General features: G+C 42.1%; 1 protein-coding gene across 2 annotated transcripts in view; it reads left to right on the top strand.

Annotated features, from left to right (window-relative positions):
* The first annotated feature begins 765 nt into the window (after positions 1 to 765).
* The window catches only part of CMTM8 (CKLF like MARVEL transmembrane domain containing 8), a 105,451-nt gene continuing 87,254 nt past the window's right edge, over positions 766 to 18,962 (top strand). Inside the window, exon 1 of one of the 2 annotated variants that reach the window (XM_045776106.2) lies at positions 766 to 1,659. In XM_045776106.2, coding sequence (XP_045632062.1) covers positions 1,513 to 1,659 — 147 coding nt within the window. In that variant the 5' untranslated portion in view covers positions 766 to 1,512. The remainder of the gene's footprint in view (positions 1,660 to 18,962) is intronic. The other variant, XM_045776105.2, reaches the window with a different exon arrangement.

Raw genomic sequence — 18,962 nt, 5'->3', positions numbered from 1 at the left:
ACCTGATAGGACCTCGTGAATAAAATGTCCTACTGGCCTCTTTTTTGATCTGTCTTGGAGCAGATCAGAGGGAAGGCTTTCCCTGTGACCTGGAAGCAGTCCTCTATGTGTGACCAAATTCTTATTCTTTTCCTTCTGGTGGTTTCCGAATAAAATCCGTTTCCTGCCAGCCTTTTACAAAAGAGAGGAAGGGACCCCCCCCCCAGACGATCCTCTTTTTTGGCGACAGGCCCAATCTCTCAAGGCCCTCATTTTACAGGTGGCACCACTGAGGCCGAAAGAGGTGGAGCCATAGGCTCCTGGTCGCAGCTGGAAAACGCAAGCGCCGTGCTGGAGCTCTGGGCTAACCTGACCCCATAACAAGCTGTCTCCCTCACCGGGGCACCCTCGTCCCCTCCCCCATCCCAGGAAAGCACAGCCCGTTTGTCATAAACTTCGCTTTGCATAACCCACACCTTTCAAGCTTCCCCCCCGCCCCCCCAAACATTCCTTCCGAGTGCGACGGGATGGTCACACTGATTCATCTTGACCAGGGACCCCAAATAACTCCCCCGTCCAGTCTCCCGGCCAGGCGCCGGCACCCAGACTCCATGAATCCGGGAGAGAGCCACTGCGAGCGCCGGGAAGAGTCTCGCCCTCGAAGCCCAGCGATTAAGTTGGTTCCTCAAATTGTTCCCGGCAGGAGGGGCAGGAAATAACGCGGGCCTTCGGTGGCGGCCGCACAGGGAGGGGGAGAAGCTCAGGCCGCCTCCCGGGCAGTCGTGGCGGCCTCCCATCGATCTCGGGTGTAAGGTCCGGCCGGGTCACAGTTCCGGCCGCTCTTTCTCGCGTTCGAGTCACCACCCGACCCCCGGCCTCTGTTGTCGCGCAGGGGCAGGCTCCCGGAGCCGCGGAGCCCCCAGGGGCCTCGCTCTGCCGGTGGCCGCGTAGCGCCAGCCCCGCCGCCAGGTGGAAGGAGACAGGTCAGCGGAGCGGCCCGCGCGAGGGGGCGGGGCCAGGCGGGCGAGCTGCGGCAGGCGTCCGGGACCCCCGCGCCCTCTCCTCCGCGCCGCCCTCCGGGTCGTCCGCCCCGCGACCCCGGCCGCGACCCGGCGCCCTCCCGGCCGCACCATCCCGGGCAACAGGTGAAGAGGCTGCCCGTCCGCGGCGCCTCCGCGGGGCGGTCCTTCTCCAGCCCGCCTCGCGCCCGCCCCTCTCCACGCCCCCTCCCCTCCTCCCGGCCTCCGCCGCCCGGCTCGGCCGCCCGGCGGTCTCCCCTCGCGCGGTTTCCTTCTCCTGCCGGACCCCCGCGCAGCCCGAGAGCCCCGCGCCGAACAACCGGGGGCGCCGCGCACTCGCACGGCACGCGCCGCGGCGGGACTGGCCCCGGGGGGCGCCCCCGGCGCGCCTCCCTCCCCGCGCCCGCCGCGTTCCCCTCCCCCCCGCCGGTGTCCCCAGGGCTCCGGGCCGCGCGTCCAGCCCCAGACGCGCGGGGGGTCCCCGAGGAGGGGCCAGCCCGGCCGAGGCGCGGCGATGGAGGAGCCGCAGCGCGCCCGCTCGCATACCGTCACCACCACTGCCAGCTCCTTCGCCGAGAACTTCTCCACCAGCAGCAGCAGCTTCGCCTACGACCGCGAGTTCCTCCGCACCCTGCCCGGGCTGCTCATCGTGGCGGAGATCGTGAGTGCCGAGCGCGCGGGGGGAGGGCGGCGGGGGCGGCGCCGGGGCACCCGGGCGGCGTGCCTCCGCGGACCCGCTGCCAGGGAACCCTTCTGGCTCCGTCTCGCCTTCTTCCCAGAGTGCACAACTCCGAGAGCACCTCTCCGGGCGAGGTCCGATCACCTTGCGCTCTTTTGGGAAAGAGGGTCGTGACCCTCAGGATGTCTGCTGGGGGAGAGACCCGACTTGCTGGGCCCTCTCGGTGATCGTGGCGTATCTTGGGAGCGGGATGCTTGGTGGGCGTTGAGTTTGTGTTAATGAGTGTCGCGGACACCTGATGCCTCCCTTGCCTGATCTCCACGTGGATTGCCTCCTCCCTAAAAGCAAAGCTTTCTAAAGCTCAGGGGGGCGGAGGGGACTTTTTTCTTTGCCTGTTTATCTCCCTGGTAGTAAAATTGAGGTGAATTAAGAAACTTTTACTGATTAAAATCTGAGGGCCTCAGCTCCGTTGAGGACCAGAAGGTTTTCTGCCTGGTGCGGTGCACATCTTGGTTTAGGCTCAGAACATTCCTGGGGAGGAGGCCTGGCATGTGCATTCTCCTCTTCATAGGACATGGAAGCTGAGGGGTCAAGTGATTTCTCCTGAAGTCCCAGCCAGTCCTTCTTGGCTGGAGCCCCTTTAACAGCTAGTGGTGGCTACCGTCTGTTGTCCTCACCGTGGGCCAGGGTCCCCTCAAGACCTTTGGATGCCTTTGTGCCTTCATATAACCCACATAACAGCCCTACCCTGTGAGGGTAGCTTCAGTTATTCCACTTTACATGGGAAGAGACGGAGACATAGAGAGGGGAAGTCAGTCAAACCTGGGGGTGGTGGGACTGCCCTTCAGCCCCAGGCCTGCCTGACTCAAGGGCCCTGCTCTTAACTGCTAAGGGGTATCCTTCCCAGCTGTCTAACCTGTCCCCTTTCCATCACATGTCACACACATTCATTTACACATTGGTGGAGTTGAAATCTAGCTTACCTGGAGTTAGAGAATGTGAGCTATGGTGGTATAGACGTGGCAGAAGACCCAGAATTTTCTCTGAGAAGCCCCCAATAAAGCCTGGGTACATCAGGTAGCTTACTTGCTCCTGGGAAGCCTCAGACCCTACCCCAGATCTACTGAATCGATTCCCATGCACAGAAAGTTTGAGAAGTGTTGGCTCAGCTCAGCCCCCAGCTGGTTCCCTCAGCTGGTATTGAGGATTCAGGAAACCCAGTAAATCAAACGAAGATATTGGACTCACTGTGCAGGGCCCAGCTTATAGGAATTCAACAAATATTTGCTGTGTGAATGAAGTACTTGGCATGCTCCCCTGCTCCGGCAGCACAAAGCTAAAGGCAGAGATGGGGGCTTCTCGCCGCCGGGGTGGATTCAGACCAGGCATGGAGTAAAAGTAAAAAAAACAGCAAGAGAGGCTGTTTTGTTTTCTGATTTGTGATCAATATGCTCCATGTTCCACGCTTTTTCAGAAAATAGAAAAGTGAAGGACAAAATGTAAATGGCCCATAATCCCATCACTGGAAATAACCATAATGGTTGATATTTTGCATGTATCTTTTTAGATTTCAATAAATTTTTTTTAAGATGGAAAAACAGGTAGGAAAAATCACCCATACCACTCCAATAGGTTAATTGTTATTTTTGACAACATATATATGCACTCGTTTTAAAGAGTCAGTCTTAGGGGCAGGGTTGTAAGTTTGCCCCACCGTCTCCACTTTCAAATCTCTTAGAACCATACATGTTTATAATGTGTTCCTTGATTTTTTTTTTTTTTCAGTTATAAGTATTATCCACTGGCTTCCCCCTCTGAGAGACAAGGCTTTAGTGCTCTCAGACCACCTTTTACCTACCCCACCCACCCCGTGTTATACATACATCCTTCCTGTCTCCCATTATATTTTAGGTTAGATTAATAACCGGTGTCGTGTTGACCTTAGGACACCATCGACGCTGTTCACAACTGAGCCACTGAGTAGTCTGGAAGCGCTTTTACTTTCCTTTCCAATTTGTTTCCCTGGAGTCAGTATTTTTTTTTTTTTTTTTCATTTCTTCATTCTCAAGCTGTTTAGTCACTCCTTTTACCTTAATTGTTGAAATCTCCTACCAGGCAACTGAGAGACATCTGGGATTCTATCAAGATCATCTCATGACCAGCTCTCTCTGGGAGCCTCTGACCTGCTCCCACCTGGCCTGCTCACCTGAGCACAGGTGACACAGCATGGGGTCTCCTGCAGCAGCCCCCTGGAGATTCTTTCTCTGCCCTTCTCTTCTGGGTTGGGTCCCCTGCTTCTCCTGACCAGTGTCCCTCTCTGTTTTGCCGTACTCCCAGTGGGGGAACCACACGGACTTTAGTCGTTTCCTGAGAAAGGATGTATGTGTGAATTGAAATTTATGTCTTTCCAAAATATCTTGATTTAACTGTTACATATAATTAGTAGTTGGACTAGGTAAAGAATGTTAGATTGGAAATTGTTTTACTTCAGAATTTTGAAGTATTCTTCCATTATCTTTGAGCTATTATGTTTTTTGTTTTCATAAATTTCAATTCTTCATCCTTTTTTTTTTCTTTCCCTTCTAAAAGCCTGTAGACTCTTTCTCCTAAGAGATCTCTCAGATCACACTACGTGCCTTCTTCTGAGTCCATCTTCTTCCATTATACTGAGGACCTCATGTCCTCTCTCAATCAGGAAAACTCATGTATGTGTAAGGAGATTTTTTTTAAATTGATTTTTACCCTTCTGTTTTCTTTTTTTGTTTTTCCTGAAATTCCTTTTACCCTTTTTCTTCTATGCATGTATTTTCTTATAATTTTACTCGTGGGTTTGTGTTTCGTGACATGCTGTGTTCACTTACCATACCGTAAGCATTTCTCAGGATCTCAGATCTCTCAATTATTATAGTTTTCTGTTTTAAGGAAGTACTGAATTTTATTTCCTCCATTTTCATGTTTCAGGGTGCCGGGGTAGCTCAGTTGGTTGGGCATCTGCCTCTTGATTTTGGCTTGGGTCATGATCTCAGGGTTGTGGGATCAAGCCCACACTGGGCTCTGTGCTGGGTGTAGAGTGTGAAGCCCGCTTGGGATTCTCTCTCTCTCTCCCTCACCCTCTGCCCCCGCCCCACGCGCGCGCACGTGCTCTCTCTCTCAAAAGAAAAATAAATAAAAGTTAAAAAAAAAAAGCAAAACTAACATGTTTCTAGATTTTACTAGTATAGCCAGTGCTATAGCAATTTTCCTTCTTTGTTCCTCTTCCCACATTTATCCAGTGATTTTTCTCAAGGGAAAGTTCTTTAAAGTACAATTATGTGTCAAAGAGTACACAAGTTAAGGGTTTGTTACATATTCTGAAATTTCCACAAAGTTCTGCTGGTTTAAATTATTATCAGTAGTGTGAACATATTAAATTAAAAATACTTTTAAGTTAGGAGAATTTCTAAAATAAAAATATGAAGGATCATTTTAAACGATATATGCTTTATTGATCTAAGATACTTTTTTGTTCATCTTTTAAGGTCTAAATCAGGATGTGGCTTATCGTGGATGGCTTCTTGGTGGTAATGCAATATGGTACCACTGATTCTTTATGGGGGGGTTAGGGGAGCAGGTTTCAAACTATTGCTGTCCCACCCTGGCATTACGATAGACCTGCCCCCAGAAGAATGTTACTTTCTGCCTTGTTTGTTTACAAATACTGAGAGAAAGAATTGCTGAGACTCTGACTTCCTGCTTGAATCTGGGAGAAATGAAATAATAGAGAACAAAACACATTGTTTCCCCAAATCTGTTGTCAAATTCGCTAGCCCTGGCTTTCCCCCAGGAGTGAGTGGTCATAGTTAACCTACTCAAACACTTTGGGCTGTGCCAATGTAACATTGTGTTGAAACCAAATTGTAGTCATTTCCTTCCGTTTCAAGTTTTATAACAAGCTAGAAGCAATCCAGTACTTGACCTGTGATTTGTAGGATGCTGTGATCTTATGACAATTACGAGTACTTGAAGAATTGAAGTGATTTGTCAGAAGCTGAGTTAATTGCACCCTTCCTGTTATTGGTGACTTCAAAATGAATTACAGCATCCGTATAATAATGTTAGGTCACCTTTCATATACTACTGTCATGAGCGGGCTTAGGTGGGAGAGGACGAATAGAGTTTACTGAGAGCTGGAATCTAAATCATACTATCCTGTTGAATTCTTAAAAAAAAAAAAAGAACATAGTTTCCATTTCATAAAAAAATACCTAGTCTTTGGAGAAAAAATAGAAAAATGTAGTTAAGAAAACCCTCCTGTAATTCTAGCCCCCATGGTGGTTCCTAACAGGCATGGTACTAGGAGTGGATAGGATTTAAAAAAAAAATTTTTTTTTTTTTTTGGTTATTGTAATACCTGAAGCTTCTACTGGTGTTTAGTGCCCTGGGGGTCAGGGTCGCTAAATGTCCTGAAGTGCTTGGGACAGTCCCCAGCAATGAATTGCTTTACCAATTGCCAACAGCACCACTGTTAAGAAACTCTGAGTGCATCACTATTTAGCACTTGGAATAAACCATTCCAGAATTTTTCAAGTGGTTATGTATCATTTATCTGTAATTTTTTTTTTTTTTTTTGATGCAGTCACTTGTAAACTATTCTTTCTGGCCATCTGTGCTGGATATCTCCCATGTCCCTCAGATCCACTCTACACCCTCCTCCACTCTGTTCTCCTCCCTGAAGGCTAACTTGTGTGGACTGTCTCAAGGGGCTCCCCTCTGATGGGTCACTGGATTCATCAAAAGTGGTACCCGCAGGAGGCTACGGGGTGAGAGGAGAGCGGGTTCTGGGTATTCAGTCCCTGGGACTCCTCCCTGCTGACTCTGAGCAGCTTGACTGTCCCTCCGTGGAAGGCGGGCTGTCTGGCCGCCCCTCCGCACAGCTGTTTTCCCTGGCTCTGATAGCCCGTCACTCCCAGCTGCTTCCCATTGCCAGGCCCTGCACTATCGCTGTGGTTTTCCTGCACCCTGCTTTATAACTAACACCTTTATTAAACTCAACTCGGATGACCCAGTCTGCAAGTGCCGGGTGTCCTGCTGAGCCCTGATAAATGACCTTTCCTCATTAATAATTAATTTCTTAGGACATTCTTAATGGCCACATAGTATTCCATAAATATCCAGGCTCCTAGTGTTTAGGGTATGTCTCTTTCCTTTATTTATTTCGTTTAATTTCTCTTTTTTTTAAGATTTTATTTATTTATTTGACAGAGAGAGAGACACAGCCAGCGAGAGAGGGAACACAAGCAGGGGGAGTGGGAGAGGGAGAAGCAGGCTCCCAGCGGAGCAGAGAGCCCGATGTGGGGCTCGATCCCAGGACCCTGGGACCATGACCTGAGCTGAAGGCAGACGCTTAAGGACTGAGCCATCCAGGTGCCCCTGTTTCTTTCCTTTATTTATTTATTTTTTTTAAAAAGATTTTATTTATTTATTTATTTGACAGAGATAGAGACAGCCAGCAAGAGAGGGAACACAAGCAGGGGGAGTGGGAGAGGAAGAAGCAGGCTCCTAGCGGAGGAGCCTGATGTGGGGCTCGATCCCATAACGCCGGGGTCACGCCCTGAGCTGAAGGCAGACGCTTAACCGCTGTGCCACCCAGGCGCCCCTCTGTTTCTTTCCTTTAAACACATAACAAACTTCCTTTATGCTAACTCTTTCTGGTGGTTCTTTAACGTTTCCTAAGGATGAGTACTTAGAATTGAATAAAAGGTCTATGAATTTTCTTTGAAGTCAAGTTTATTGAGGTATCCAGTAAAATTCACCCTTTTTAGTGTAGAGTTCTGTGAGTTTTAGCATATGCATTCTTAAAAAGCAGTTCTATGGAGACAGATCATAAAATCGACCCTTTTAACGTGTACAATTCAAGGGTTTTTAGGATACTCACAGATTTGTACCACTATTTTAGAACGTATTTGTCACCTCAGAAAGAAACCCCATACCTATTAGCAGTTACTTCGTATTCTTCCCTCCTCTCAGCCCTTGGTAACCACTAATCTACTTTCTGTCTCCATAGATTTGTCTATTCTGGACATTTCACGAAAATGGCCCTATAATATGTGGTCTTTTCTGTCTGGTTTCTTTTACTTAGCATGATGCTTTCAGTGGTCATTCCTGCTATCGTATGTTTCAGTACTTCATTCCTTTTATTGCCAAATATTCCATTGTATTATATATATATTATTTTGTTTATTCATCAATTGATGGACATTTGGGTTGTTTCCACATTTTGGCTATTTTGAATAATGCTGCTGTGAACCTTCATGAACAAAGTTTTTTTTGTGAACATATGTTTTCACTTCTCTTGGGCACTTACGTAGGAATGGAATGGCTGAGTCATAGGGTAACTCTTTGTTTAATATTTTGAAGTGCTGCTAGACTGTTTTCAAAGTGGCTGCACTACACTACTATCCCGCCAGCAATCCGAGTTCCAGTTTCTCTACATCCTCACTAAGATTGTTTATTTTCTGTCTTTTTGATTCTGGGGTGTGAAGTGATATCTCATTGTGGTTTTGGTTTGTATTTCTCTAACGACTAATGGTGTTGAGCAGCTCTTCATATGCTTATTGGTCATTTGTATATCTTCTTTGGGGAAATGTCTATTCAAATCCCTTGCCATTTAAAAAAATTATTTTATTGTTGAGTTGTAAGAGCTCTTTACATATTCTGGATACAAGTCTTTTATCAGATACATGATTTGCAGATATTTTTCTTCCATTCTGTGGGTCGTCTTTTTGCTTTATGTGATGGTGTCCTTTGAAGTGCAAAGATTCTTAATTTGATAAAATCCAATTTATATATATTTTTTCTTTTGTGACTTATGCTTTTGATATCATATCTGAAAAGATTTTCTTAATCCAAGGTCCATAGTAAATCCAAGATTTACTTTATGTATTCTCCTAAAAGTTGTATAGTTTTGTCTTACCTTTGAGTCTCTGATGCATTTTGAGTTACTTTTATATAGTGTGTGAGAGGGGTCTAAGTTGATTCTTTCCCATATGGATATCTAATTGTCCCAGCACCATTTGTTGAAGAGACTATTTTTCTCCCTTTGAATTGTCTTGGCACCCTTGTCAAAAATCAAATGTAGTGTAAGGATTTACTTCTGGATTCTCAGTTCTAGTCCATTGATTCTGTGTCCTTTTGCCAGTCCCACACTCTACTGATTACTGTAGCTTTGTAGAAAGTTTTGAAGTCAGAAGTTGTGAGTGCACCAAATTTGTTTTTCTTTTTTCCAAATTGTTTTTTGGCTATTCTGGGTCCCTTGCATTTCCATATGAATTTTAGTATCAGTTTGTCAATTTCTGCAAAAAGGGGCAGCTGAAATTTCAATATGGATTGTGTTGAATTTGTAGATCAATTTGGGGAATATTGCCATCTTAACAAAATTAAATTTTCCAGTTCATGAACATGGGATGTCTTTCCATTTAATTATGTTTTCTCTAATTTCTTCCAACAATATTTTGTAGTTTTCAGCACACAGGTCTTGTTTTTCTTTTGTTAAATTTATTCCTAAGTATTTTATTCTATTTGATGCTCTTGCAAATGGAATTATTTTCTTAATTTCATTTTCAGACTGTTCATTGTTAGATCATAGAAATCCAATTGAGTTCTGTATCCTTGATCTTGTATCCTACAATTCTGATGACCTCATTTATTGGTTCTAATAGTTTCTTTCTTTTTTTTTTTTTGTGGTTTGGCATATATGTTTTTAAGACTTTAGATTCTGCTGCCAAGTTGTACAGAAAAGTTTATACCAATTTGCATTTCCTCTAGTGGTGTTTTAGTGTGTAACAGGGTTTGTTTCTGCAAATAATCAAACTTTCTTTTAATATTTGCCAGTTTTGTTGGAGTGGGAGATACTCAAAATAATAAAAACTAGTTTGGCATAGACACCACTAGTCAGAAAGAACATCAGCTGATATTTAGGGGAACCCTGGACATGTGAAAAATAACAAATTGTTTTTATTTGCATTTCTGTGATTATTAAAGATGAATATTTAAAATATGCTCATTAGCCATTTATTTCTTCTTTTGGTAACTGCTGGTTTTTTTCCTCCACTTAAAACATGGGCTCTTTCTTTCTTTAAAAAAAAAAAATGTTTTAAAGATCTAAAAGAGAGAAAACGGAAATGAAAATTACCTCCCAGGAGAGAAATAAGATTGGTTTGGTGAATGTGTTTGAATGGGTTGTTTGCTTTTTAACTGCTTATCTTTTTATAGGTTTACCTTTTTTGATAACAAGAATATATTTATGAGTCAATGGAAGTAAAGAAGCCTACAGCAAAGAATAAGTGCTCATTGTAAAGATAAATTTCAAATCATTTATATATAGAATGAAAACTGAAAGTCTCTGCTAACCTATGTTCTTTATTCCATCCCTCATCTACCCACCTGCCTTGATGTACTTACCATTCACATTTCTCCCAGACCTTTCTCTGTATATATGCAAATATACAGTATGACACATATACATGAATGAGCATGTTACATATATTCTGCAACTATTTCATCATTTAATAATATCTTGATCTTTTTCTATATTCTTTGTTGATTTGTAAGTTTCCTATATACTATGGGTATTAATTTTCTCTGTTGCTTGTTAATAGCATCAGTCATGCCATTTTCATCAAAATACATTTCTAAGTTGCATGAAATCTAAACTGGTATCTTTGGGGCACCTGGGTGGCTCAGTTGGTTAAGTGTCAGACTCTTGATTTTGGCTCAAGTCATGATCTCAGGGTCATGAGGTCATGACCAACATTGGGCTCCATGCTCAGCGTGGAGTCTGCTGGAGATTCTCTTCCCCTCTCTCAGCCCCTCCTGCTGCTTGTATGCTCTCTAAATAAATAAATAAATAAACAAATAAATAAATAAAATCCTTAAGCCTTTGTCTTTATTTAGCCTTCTAGGGTTTACTTTGCTTAAACATGGCTTCCCTACCCCCAGGATTATGCAGATATTTGAAGAAAATATAGAATTTTTTTTTACTGTTAAAAGTATTTACTATCTTAAGCTATAAGTTCCTTTTGTGTGTGATTTCACTTTTTTCCCCAAATGGATATGTAGTTGTCTCACCATTAATCATATCATATTCTCATATATATGTAACTATTTCTTGACCCCAATCTGTTCTATTTCTGAGTCAATTCCAAACCCTTTTAATTACTGTAGCTTTATCATGAAATTTAATATCCAGTAGAGTCTTACAGATTTTTGGACTTCTTTACTATTCTTGTATATTTACACTAATACAAGTGATTTTCAGAATCAGTGTTCCTTAAACCACCTTACAACTTTGAGTTGTATTAAATTTATAAACTAATTTGATAATTTAATTATGTATAAATAAATTAATTATAATATTATAAATTAATATGATATTGAATCTTATAACCTAGGAATATTGTATCTCTCTAGTTATTTGGGTCAATTTATGCTTTTGGAGTCCTAAGTTTTTTCCAGATGAATCTTATGTATTTTTTTTTTAAGATTTTATTTATTTATTTGAGAGAGAGAGCATGAGTGGGGGGAGGGGAAGAAGGAGCGGGACAAGCAGATTCCCCACTGAGCAGGGAGCCCAATGCACAGGGCTCAATCCCAGGACCCTGGGATCGTGACCTGAGCAGAAGGCAGGCACCTAACTGACTGAGTCACCCAGGCATCCCCTTATATATTTCTTACTAGAATTAAGGATTCTTAATTTTGATAAGGGAGATTTGTCAGAAATTGATTGGATTTATCAATTCCTGATTATTTGTGGTATATAAGGAAGCTGTTATTTTTCTTATTTCAATCTTGTGTGTAGCCATCTTATTTGAGTTACTAGTTCTAATAGTTTTATTTATTTTATAAGTAAATTATAGTAGTATCTGTAGATAAGGATTATTTTCTTTTTCCTTTTTTTAAGATTTTATTTATTTATTAGAGAGAGAGAGAACACAAGAGAGAGAGCACAGGAGGAGGAGAGGGGCAAAGGGAGAAGCAGCCTCCCTGCTGAGTGAGGAGCCCAATGCCGGGCTCGATCCCAGGACCCCAGGATCATGACCTGAGCCAAAGGCAGATGCTTAACCAACCGAGCCACCCAGGCACCCTGGATTGTTTTCGTTTCCTTTTTATATTTATACTTTTCTTTTTTTTTCATTATTGCATAGGTTGGGACTACCAGTGTAATGTTGAATGATTGGGGTGATACGAGTGTCCTTGGCTGGCTCATAACTTTAGTTGGGCTGTTTCCAGTGTATTAATGATAGTACAGGTTCAACTGTAGGTTCTGGTAGATATTCTTTGTTGAGTTAAAGGAGGCAAGTTTAACTTGTACCTATTTTAATCAAAAATGATTGTTGAATTTAGAAGATAGGATTTGGGGGAAGGAGTGTTTATTGTTGTGATCATCCAGGGTTTTGTTTCCCTTAATTTGCTAATGGAGTGAATTATATTAGGAAACCTAATGTTGAATTATTCTTGTGATCTTGGAATAAAGCTCTACTTACTTATAATATATTCTTTTAATATTCTGTTGTATTTTAAAACTTTTTTTTTACTCTTGAATTTAATTTGTTAATATTATATCTGGTTGTTTCTACACTCATGTAAGACCAGCCTTTTTGATTCATTTGCTGTGATCTATTTTGTTTGATTTTAATATCACCATACAAGCTTTTTTGGCTAACATTTATCTGTTACGTTCTTGTCCCTTTATTTTGAATTGAAGTGAGATTCACAAAACCTAAAGTTAACTGTTTTATTTAAGTTCTTATTTTAATTCCAGTTAACATACAGTGTTATATTAGTTTCAGGTGTACAATATAGTGATTTAGCAATTTCACACATGGCCTAGTACTCATCACAATAAGTGCCCTTCCCAGCCCCCATCATCCACTTCACCCATCCTGTTACCCCCTTCCCTTCTGGTAACCACTAATTTGTTCTCTCTAGTTAAGAGTCTGTTTCTTGTTTTGTCTCGTTCTCTCTTTTTTCCCCCCTGTGCTTGTTTGTTTGTTTTGTTTCTCAAATTCCACATATGATTGAAATAACATAAACTATTTTAAAATGAATAATTGAATGGCATTTGGTACATTCACAGTGTTGTATAATCACCACTTCTGTGTAGTTCCAAAACATCTCATCTTCCCAGAAGGAAACTCTCCCTTTATTTTTCACTTTTTTCTTCTTGTTATAAGTACATCTTCTATACTCATCATAGAGCTAAATTTTATTTCTTTACCCAATCTGAGAACTTGTTTTCAACATGGAAATTTTATCACATTTATATTTATTGTGATAACTTATTTAGAACTTTTAGTTTTCCTTATTTTTTCCTCTAGTGAATGAAATTGTAAATTCTATTTTGTTTGAAGTTTGCTTTTTAAATTTTAATCAATGTACCTAAACATATTTTTCTAACTACCCAGAAAATTAAAACCATTCAAAACCTCAAAACCATTCAAAAAACAATACTGTCCTCCTTACCTATTCTTTACCATATACTTTGTGTTAGGCAATTGTTTCTGGACTTTTAAAATAATGCCTTTATTGAATACAGTTTCCACATTAACTCATTTAAAGTGTGCAGCTCAAGTGACTTTTAGAACATTCACAAAGTTGTACAGCCATCACCACAATCAGTTTTAGAACATTTTCAGCGTCCATTCCCAAAAGAACCCCATACCCATTAGCAGTTATTCTCCATTTTCCCACAACCTCTCCCCACTTGCTCTAGGCAACCACCAATCTATAATCTGTTTCTATAAAATTTGCCTAATTTGGACATTTCATATACATGAAATCCTATACTATGCAGTCCTTTGTGACTGGCTTCTTCACCTAGCATGATGTTTTCAAGGTTCATCCATGTTGTAGCATGTTTCAGTACTTTATTTCTTTGTATTTCCAAATAAAATCCATTTTGTGGCTATATCACATTTTGTCCCTTCATGAATTTATGGACATTTAATGGTTTTTTCCCTACCTTTTAAGTATTGTTAATAATGCTGCTAAGAATATTCATGTAGAAGTTTTTGTGTGGACATATATTTTCATTTCTCTTGCATGTATTCCTAGGAGTAGAATTGCTGGGTCATGTGAAAACTCTACATTTAACCATTTGCAAACCTACTGACTTTTTTCCAGAGTGGATGCACTGATTTATAATCCCTGCACTACTTTTTAGTTATTTTTAAAAGATTTTTTAATGAATTTGTTTTTTAAGTAATCTCTTCACCCAGCACAGGGCTCAAACCCACAGCCCCAAGATTAAGAGTCCACTGACCAAGCCAGCCAGGCACCCCTTGGCACTACTTTTTAAAAAGTTGATTTCTTAGGAATCGTTTCTTGCTGGTTGTCTGAAGCTTCCCACTCATATGACTGAACAACTATTTAGACTTAACAAGTTTCGATTTTTTTCACACTCTTTTGTCAAGTTTTTGTGTCACTTACTTTCTTGATTTATTTTTCAATTTCCAGATAACTCCTTGAGTCATTGTTTTAGAAAGAGTTTGAAGATGGTAACCTTCTTAAATTATTGCACATCTAAAAATATTTTTCTTTTAGCTTCATACTTGGGTGATAATTTGGTATAAAATTACAGGTCTTAACATTTCTTTTCATTAATTCTTTGAAAACCTTGCTTCGTTGTCTTCAAGCATCTGGTATGGTTAATAAGAGACCTGATGGTCTGGTAGACCCTAGACAGGCCTGTGAGGTTCAGTCCCTCCCAGGCCTTGTCCATCCATGATTGTGCATTCCCACACACTTAGCTGCAGCACAGCCTTGCATGAAGTGACTTGCACATTGCATTACCCGTGAGAACGTAGAAGGATGGCATTGGTGGTATAGCAAGAAATTGTGGGTGGAATATTGTTTTATTGGAGTGAAATGGTTTGTAAAAGGTAGTTTTGCAACCATATCTGGTAATTATTCTGGAGCTTCAGGTCATTGTGGTTGGGAATTAAAGAAGATTGTTAAACCCTCACTTGGAGTCTTCTGAGTCCTGATGGGGTCTCTCCCTGGGCAGGCAGAGTGCTGTTGCCCCGACCTGGGATTGATGGAGAGGACCGGAAGTCCCTCTCTCAGGGCAGTTCTGGCCTGATGGCCCCCCGTGTCCCCTGCTGAGAACATGTCCTTTGCATCTCTTGTAGGACATAACCTTTGTAATATTTAAGTCAGAGCGCGTGTTTGCCCTCGGCTATAAACCCACTCCTCTGTGGGGATAATGTTCTTATTTCCTTTTAAGCAACCAAATGTGTTGTTGTTGTTGTTTTTGATCTCCATAGAAGCTTTGACAATTTTCTCCCTATCTTTAGAGATCTGTAGAGATGACATACTTTACCACTGTGTGTCTAGAAAAGCGTTCTTTATTTATCAGCCTTCATTGGACTCTCTCTAGCTACTATCCAAATCTCTCTTCAGCACAGAGAAACTTTCTGTATTTCCTGCATCTGTTCTGTTTTCTCCTCCCCAAAACTCTTTATTCAATCCAGGGATTCCAGGAGAGATTAAACTGTCTTCAGCATCTCCTTGCTTCCCCCCACCCCAAACTTTCCTTCTCTTTGTTCCTTTTCAGAGTTTTAGAGAAATAACGGTTCCAGCCCAAATTCAGATTTTCTGTGGAGTATGTTCTTTTGGGCTTTGATATTTTGAATTCCCAACAGTTTGTTATTCTTTTTCGTTTGTAGCCTGGTTGCTTCTTTTTTAATTGAATCATTTTAAGACCCTTTAGTATATTTGAGCTTTGTTTGCAGAGAGACCACTTCTGCTTGTCGAGTCTGTTGGCTCGTTCTCTGGCTCATTCCCTCACTCATTTGGTGATTCATGTTTGTCGGTTTGTAAGTGCAGATGAGACGGCTGGAGAGAGTTCGCTTAGTGTGAATGAGAGTCCTGTGCCCCTGGCAGTGGACACAGGTTTTCATCACATGACCTGTATCTAGTGGGTTTTGTGTTGTTTTGTTTCCAGAGGAAGAGAACTGTTAAGCCAGCGGAGGGGGAACATTAAGGAATAGCGTACCTGCGTGGACTTTTCTACGAGGTGTGCACATAGCGTGTTGGGGCATCTGGCTGTCTTGAAGCTTTGTCTTGGGGGCTCTTTCCAGAAGTAACTGCTGGAGGGAACTGGGAGACGATGATTAACTTGGCAGCTTCTAAGCCTTCGAACTCATACTTCGCAGATGACTCTTGGCCTATTCCTTCCCCCACTTCGGTTGTTAACTCTAGTCTGGATTTTTCTTAGGGTCTGTTTGAAAGCTCACCTTTTTTGATAGGTCCTCAATTTTCCTTTCCAGAGCTGAAGGTTAGAAACCCCACGTTTGTCATTATTTTGTTCCCGTGTCCCTCCCAGGGGTCCCTTACTGCGCCAGGCTGCTCTATCCAGCTTTTCACCACTACTCTGTAGTTTTTTTTTTCTTCCTTTTTTTTTAGATTTTGTTTATTTGACAGAGAGAGTGTGCATGCACAAGCAGGGGGAGCAGCAGGCGGAGGGAGAGGGAGAAACAGGCTCCCCGCGAGGCAGGGAGCCCCATGTGGGGTTCAATCCTAGGACCCTGGTATCATGACCTGAGCCGAAGGCAGACGCTTAACCAACTGAGCCATCCAGGTGCTCCAGCACTACTCTGTATTTTTAGATTACTTGTGGGTTTTGTTTGTTTTGTTTTGGTCATTTCAGTGGGATTTAGGGAGGACGAAGAGGTAAGCATACAGGTCTGGTCAGCTACCTTGAAAGAGAAGTTCAGCTGTTTTGTTATCCACTTATAGGTACTTTTAATGTACAGAAGGAATATTGACCTTCTTTCTGTGTTATAAATATTTTTTCCAGCCTATCACACCGTTATTTTATTTATGATGATTTTATTTACAAAGTCCGAAGTTCATCTTCAAATTGATTCGTCTCATTCCCCCCACACTTGACATGGTGCTTAGAAGTTTGTTCCTCACTAACAAAAACCAAATACATTAGTATTTAACCTTTTTCTTTTAGTACTTTTTAATATTTAACCTTCATATTGAAATTTATTGTAGCAGAAGGTATAAATTCAAGTTGTAACTTTGTTTCCAAATGTCTGTTGAGTTGTCCCAACATGATATACTGACAACTCTATTCTTCATTCACTAATCTGGGTTGCTTCTTTGTTTCATATACTTAATTCTTGTATCTTCTTGGGTTCAACCCTGTACTTTCTACCCTATTCCAGTCTTTGTTCTCATATTTTAACGTCTGTAGTTCTAGGATACATTTCACCATCTGCTAGGGTAAAACCGCCTCAGGCATAACTTCTAGAATTTTTTTAAGCCCTGTGCTGCTGTGTCCCCTCTCTCCTGTCAAACCGTATTGGCTTTTGATTGGATTTTTATATAATGTGTGGATTAATTTTGGGACAAAGGATTCACATTACTTTAGTTCCTACGAAGATGACTTCTCGACTGTTCCCTTGTCTTCAGTGATATGGGATGTTTTAGTATTGATTCTGACGCTCTTCAGGGTCTTTTCCAGGGTTTTACAGTGTAAGTTAATAATGCATCTCTTATTCAATCATCAGGTATGTGGTGAATATTTATTGTGGGCCAGAATCTGTGTTTGGCATTTAGAATATAGTGGTAAACAGCACCTTTCTATTTTTATTATAACAAATGATCAGTGATAGGACGTAAGACATAAAAAAGAAGAATATGCTTAGGGAGGTACTCAAGGATAGTTTAGAACTTCAGATTTTCAAATTTGAGCTGAAATTCAAAAGGCATTTATTCCTTGGAGGCTTTTGGTCCATTATTCATCTCAAAATCTAAAATATAACAGATGCAAAATATAGGGTTTTTTTTTTGCTAAGATTTATGACTAGAACTATTCCCAAGAAGGTAGCAGTACTTTTCCTTAAGTGAGTATTTTACCATTAATTTTTTTTTTAGATTTATTTATTTGTTAGTGGGGTGAGGGGCAGAAGGAGAGGGAGAGAGAGAGAACCTCAAGCAGACTCCCCACTGAGTGCAGAGCCAGACGTGGGGCTCGATCTCACGACCGTGAGATCACAACCTGAGCTGAAATCAAGAGTCGGATGCTTAACCAACTGAGCCCCCATGCACCCCATTAATTTTCATTTAAAATGAAATTATTTATTTATTTATTAGGTTTTATTCATTTGGGAGAGAGTGAGTGAGAGAGAGCATGAGCAGAGGGAGAGGGAGAAGCCGAACAGGGAGCCCAATGAGGGGCTGGATCTCAGGGCCCTGAGATCGTGACCTGAGCCGAAGGCAGACACTTAACCGACTGAGTTACCCAGGCACCCCACTGTTAATTTTCATTTAAAATGAGATGAATTTTCATTCTTATTATCTCAATTGATATTAAGCCAGCCCAAGTTTTGGGGAATCCCTTCTCACGTTTACCTCTCTAGTTGAGCCTTGATTTGAGGAAACAGTTCCTAAATGATACATGAATGAGCCAACCATACTTGTGGAGTGCAGAGTGAAACAAGTTCCACCTAACTGCTTCTACCTTTTCCATACCCACCCACGGATATAGAAGAGGGAGGCTCTACCTGTCCAATAGAATCTCCTTTCAGTGGGAAAGCAGGAGACCCATTGTCTTGGTCAAGGTTCAGTTGCAGATGACAGTATCCACTCTAGCTGGTTGAAGCAGCAAGGGATTTATTATGCATCGTTAGATGGCTTCCAAAATTTTTTGGAGGGCTGGAAGAGCAGGCTTTCAGTTAAGCTTCCAGAAAAACCTTTCAGAGTCACATGTTGGAACTCCCCTGTCATGAGTAGAAAGGCAAAGAAGTAGGATTTACTCTCACAACTGCTGGATCCTCGGCCTCCATTGCAACACATGGCCCCAAAAGGCTGCCTCCTAACTTGCCTCTCAGCACTATGAAGCAAGCTGCGGGACCCTGGGATTCGAGGATAGCGGCCACAAGCAAACCACTTCTTGGTGTGCGGTGGGGACACAGAAGCAGCCAAAGCTTGTCTTCCAGCCCCATGATGTTGTCTTTTGCTTTCCAAGCCTTGGATGAGTGTGTCTGCCCAAGCTACATCGTGTGCGGAACCTGGGCTGTAGTCCGCTTTCCAGCCTCTGGTGAGCAGAAGGCATATTGCAAGGGGAACCGAGTGGAGTTGAGGCGACCTACCTGAAGAATTTAATCACAGCCACTTTCATTGAATTCTATGAGGCTCAGTGTGTTGGAAGTGAAAGATCTGTGATTTGTCATACCTCTAGGACATTCTAAGGACTTGCCCTTTTTCAGTTTAGACATGCATTCAATTTCTAGCTA

Source organism: Ursus americanus, chromosome 20 (genome assembly GCF_024610735.1).
Source record: "Ursus americanus isolate L20-20 chromosome 20, mUrsAme1.1.p, whole genome shotgun sequence".
In the NCBI taxonomy this organism is placed as follows: Eukaryota; Metazoa; Chordata; class Mammalia; order Carnivora; family Ursidae; genus Ursus; species Ursus americanus.
Note: the sequence above shows the minus strand (reverse complement) of the source record. Positions and strands in the feature narration are given on the sequence as shown.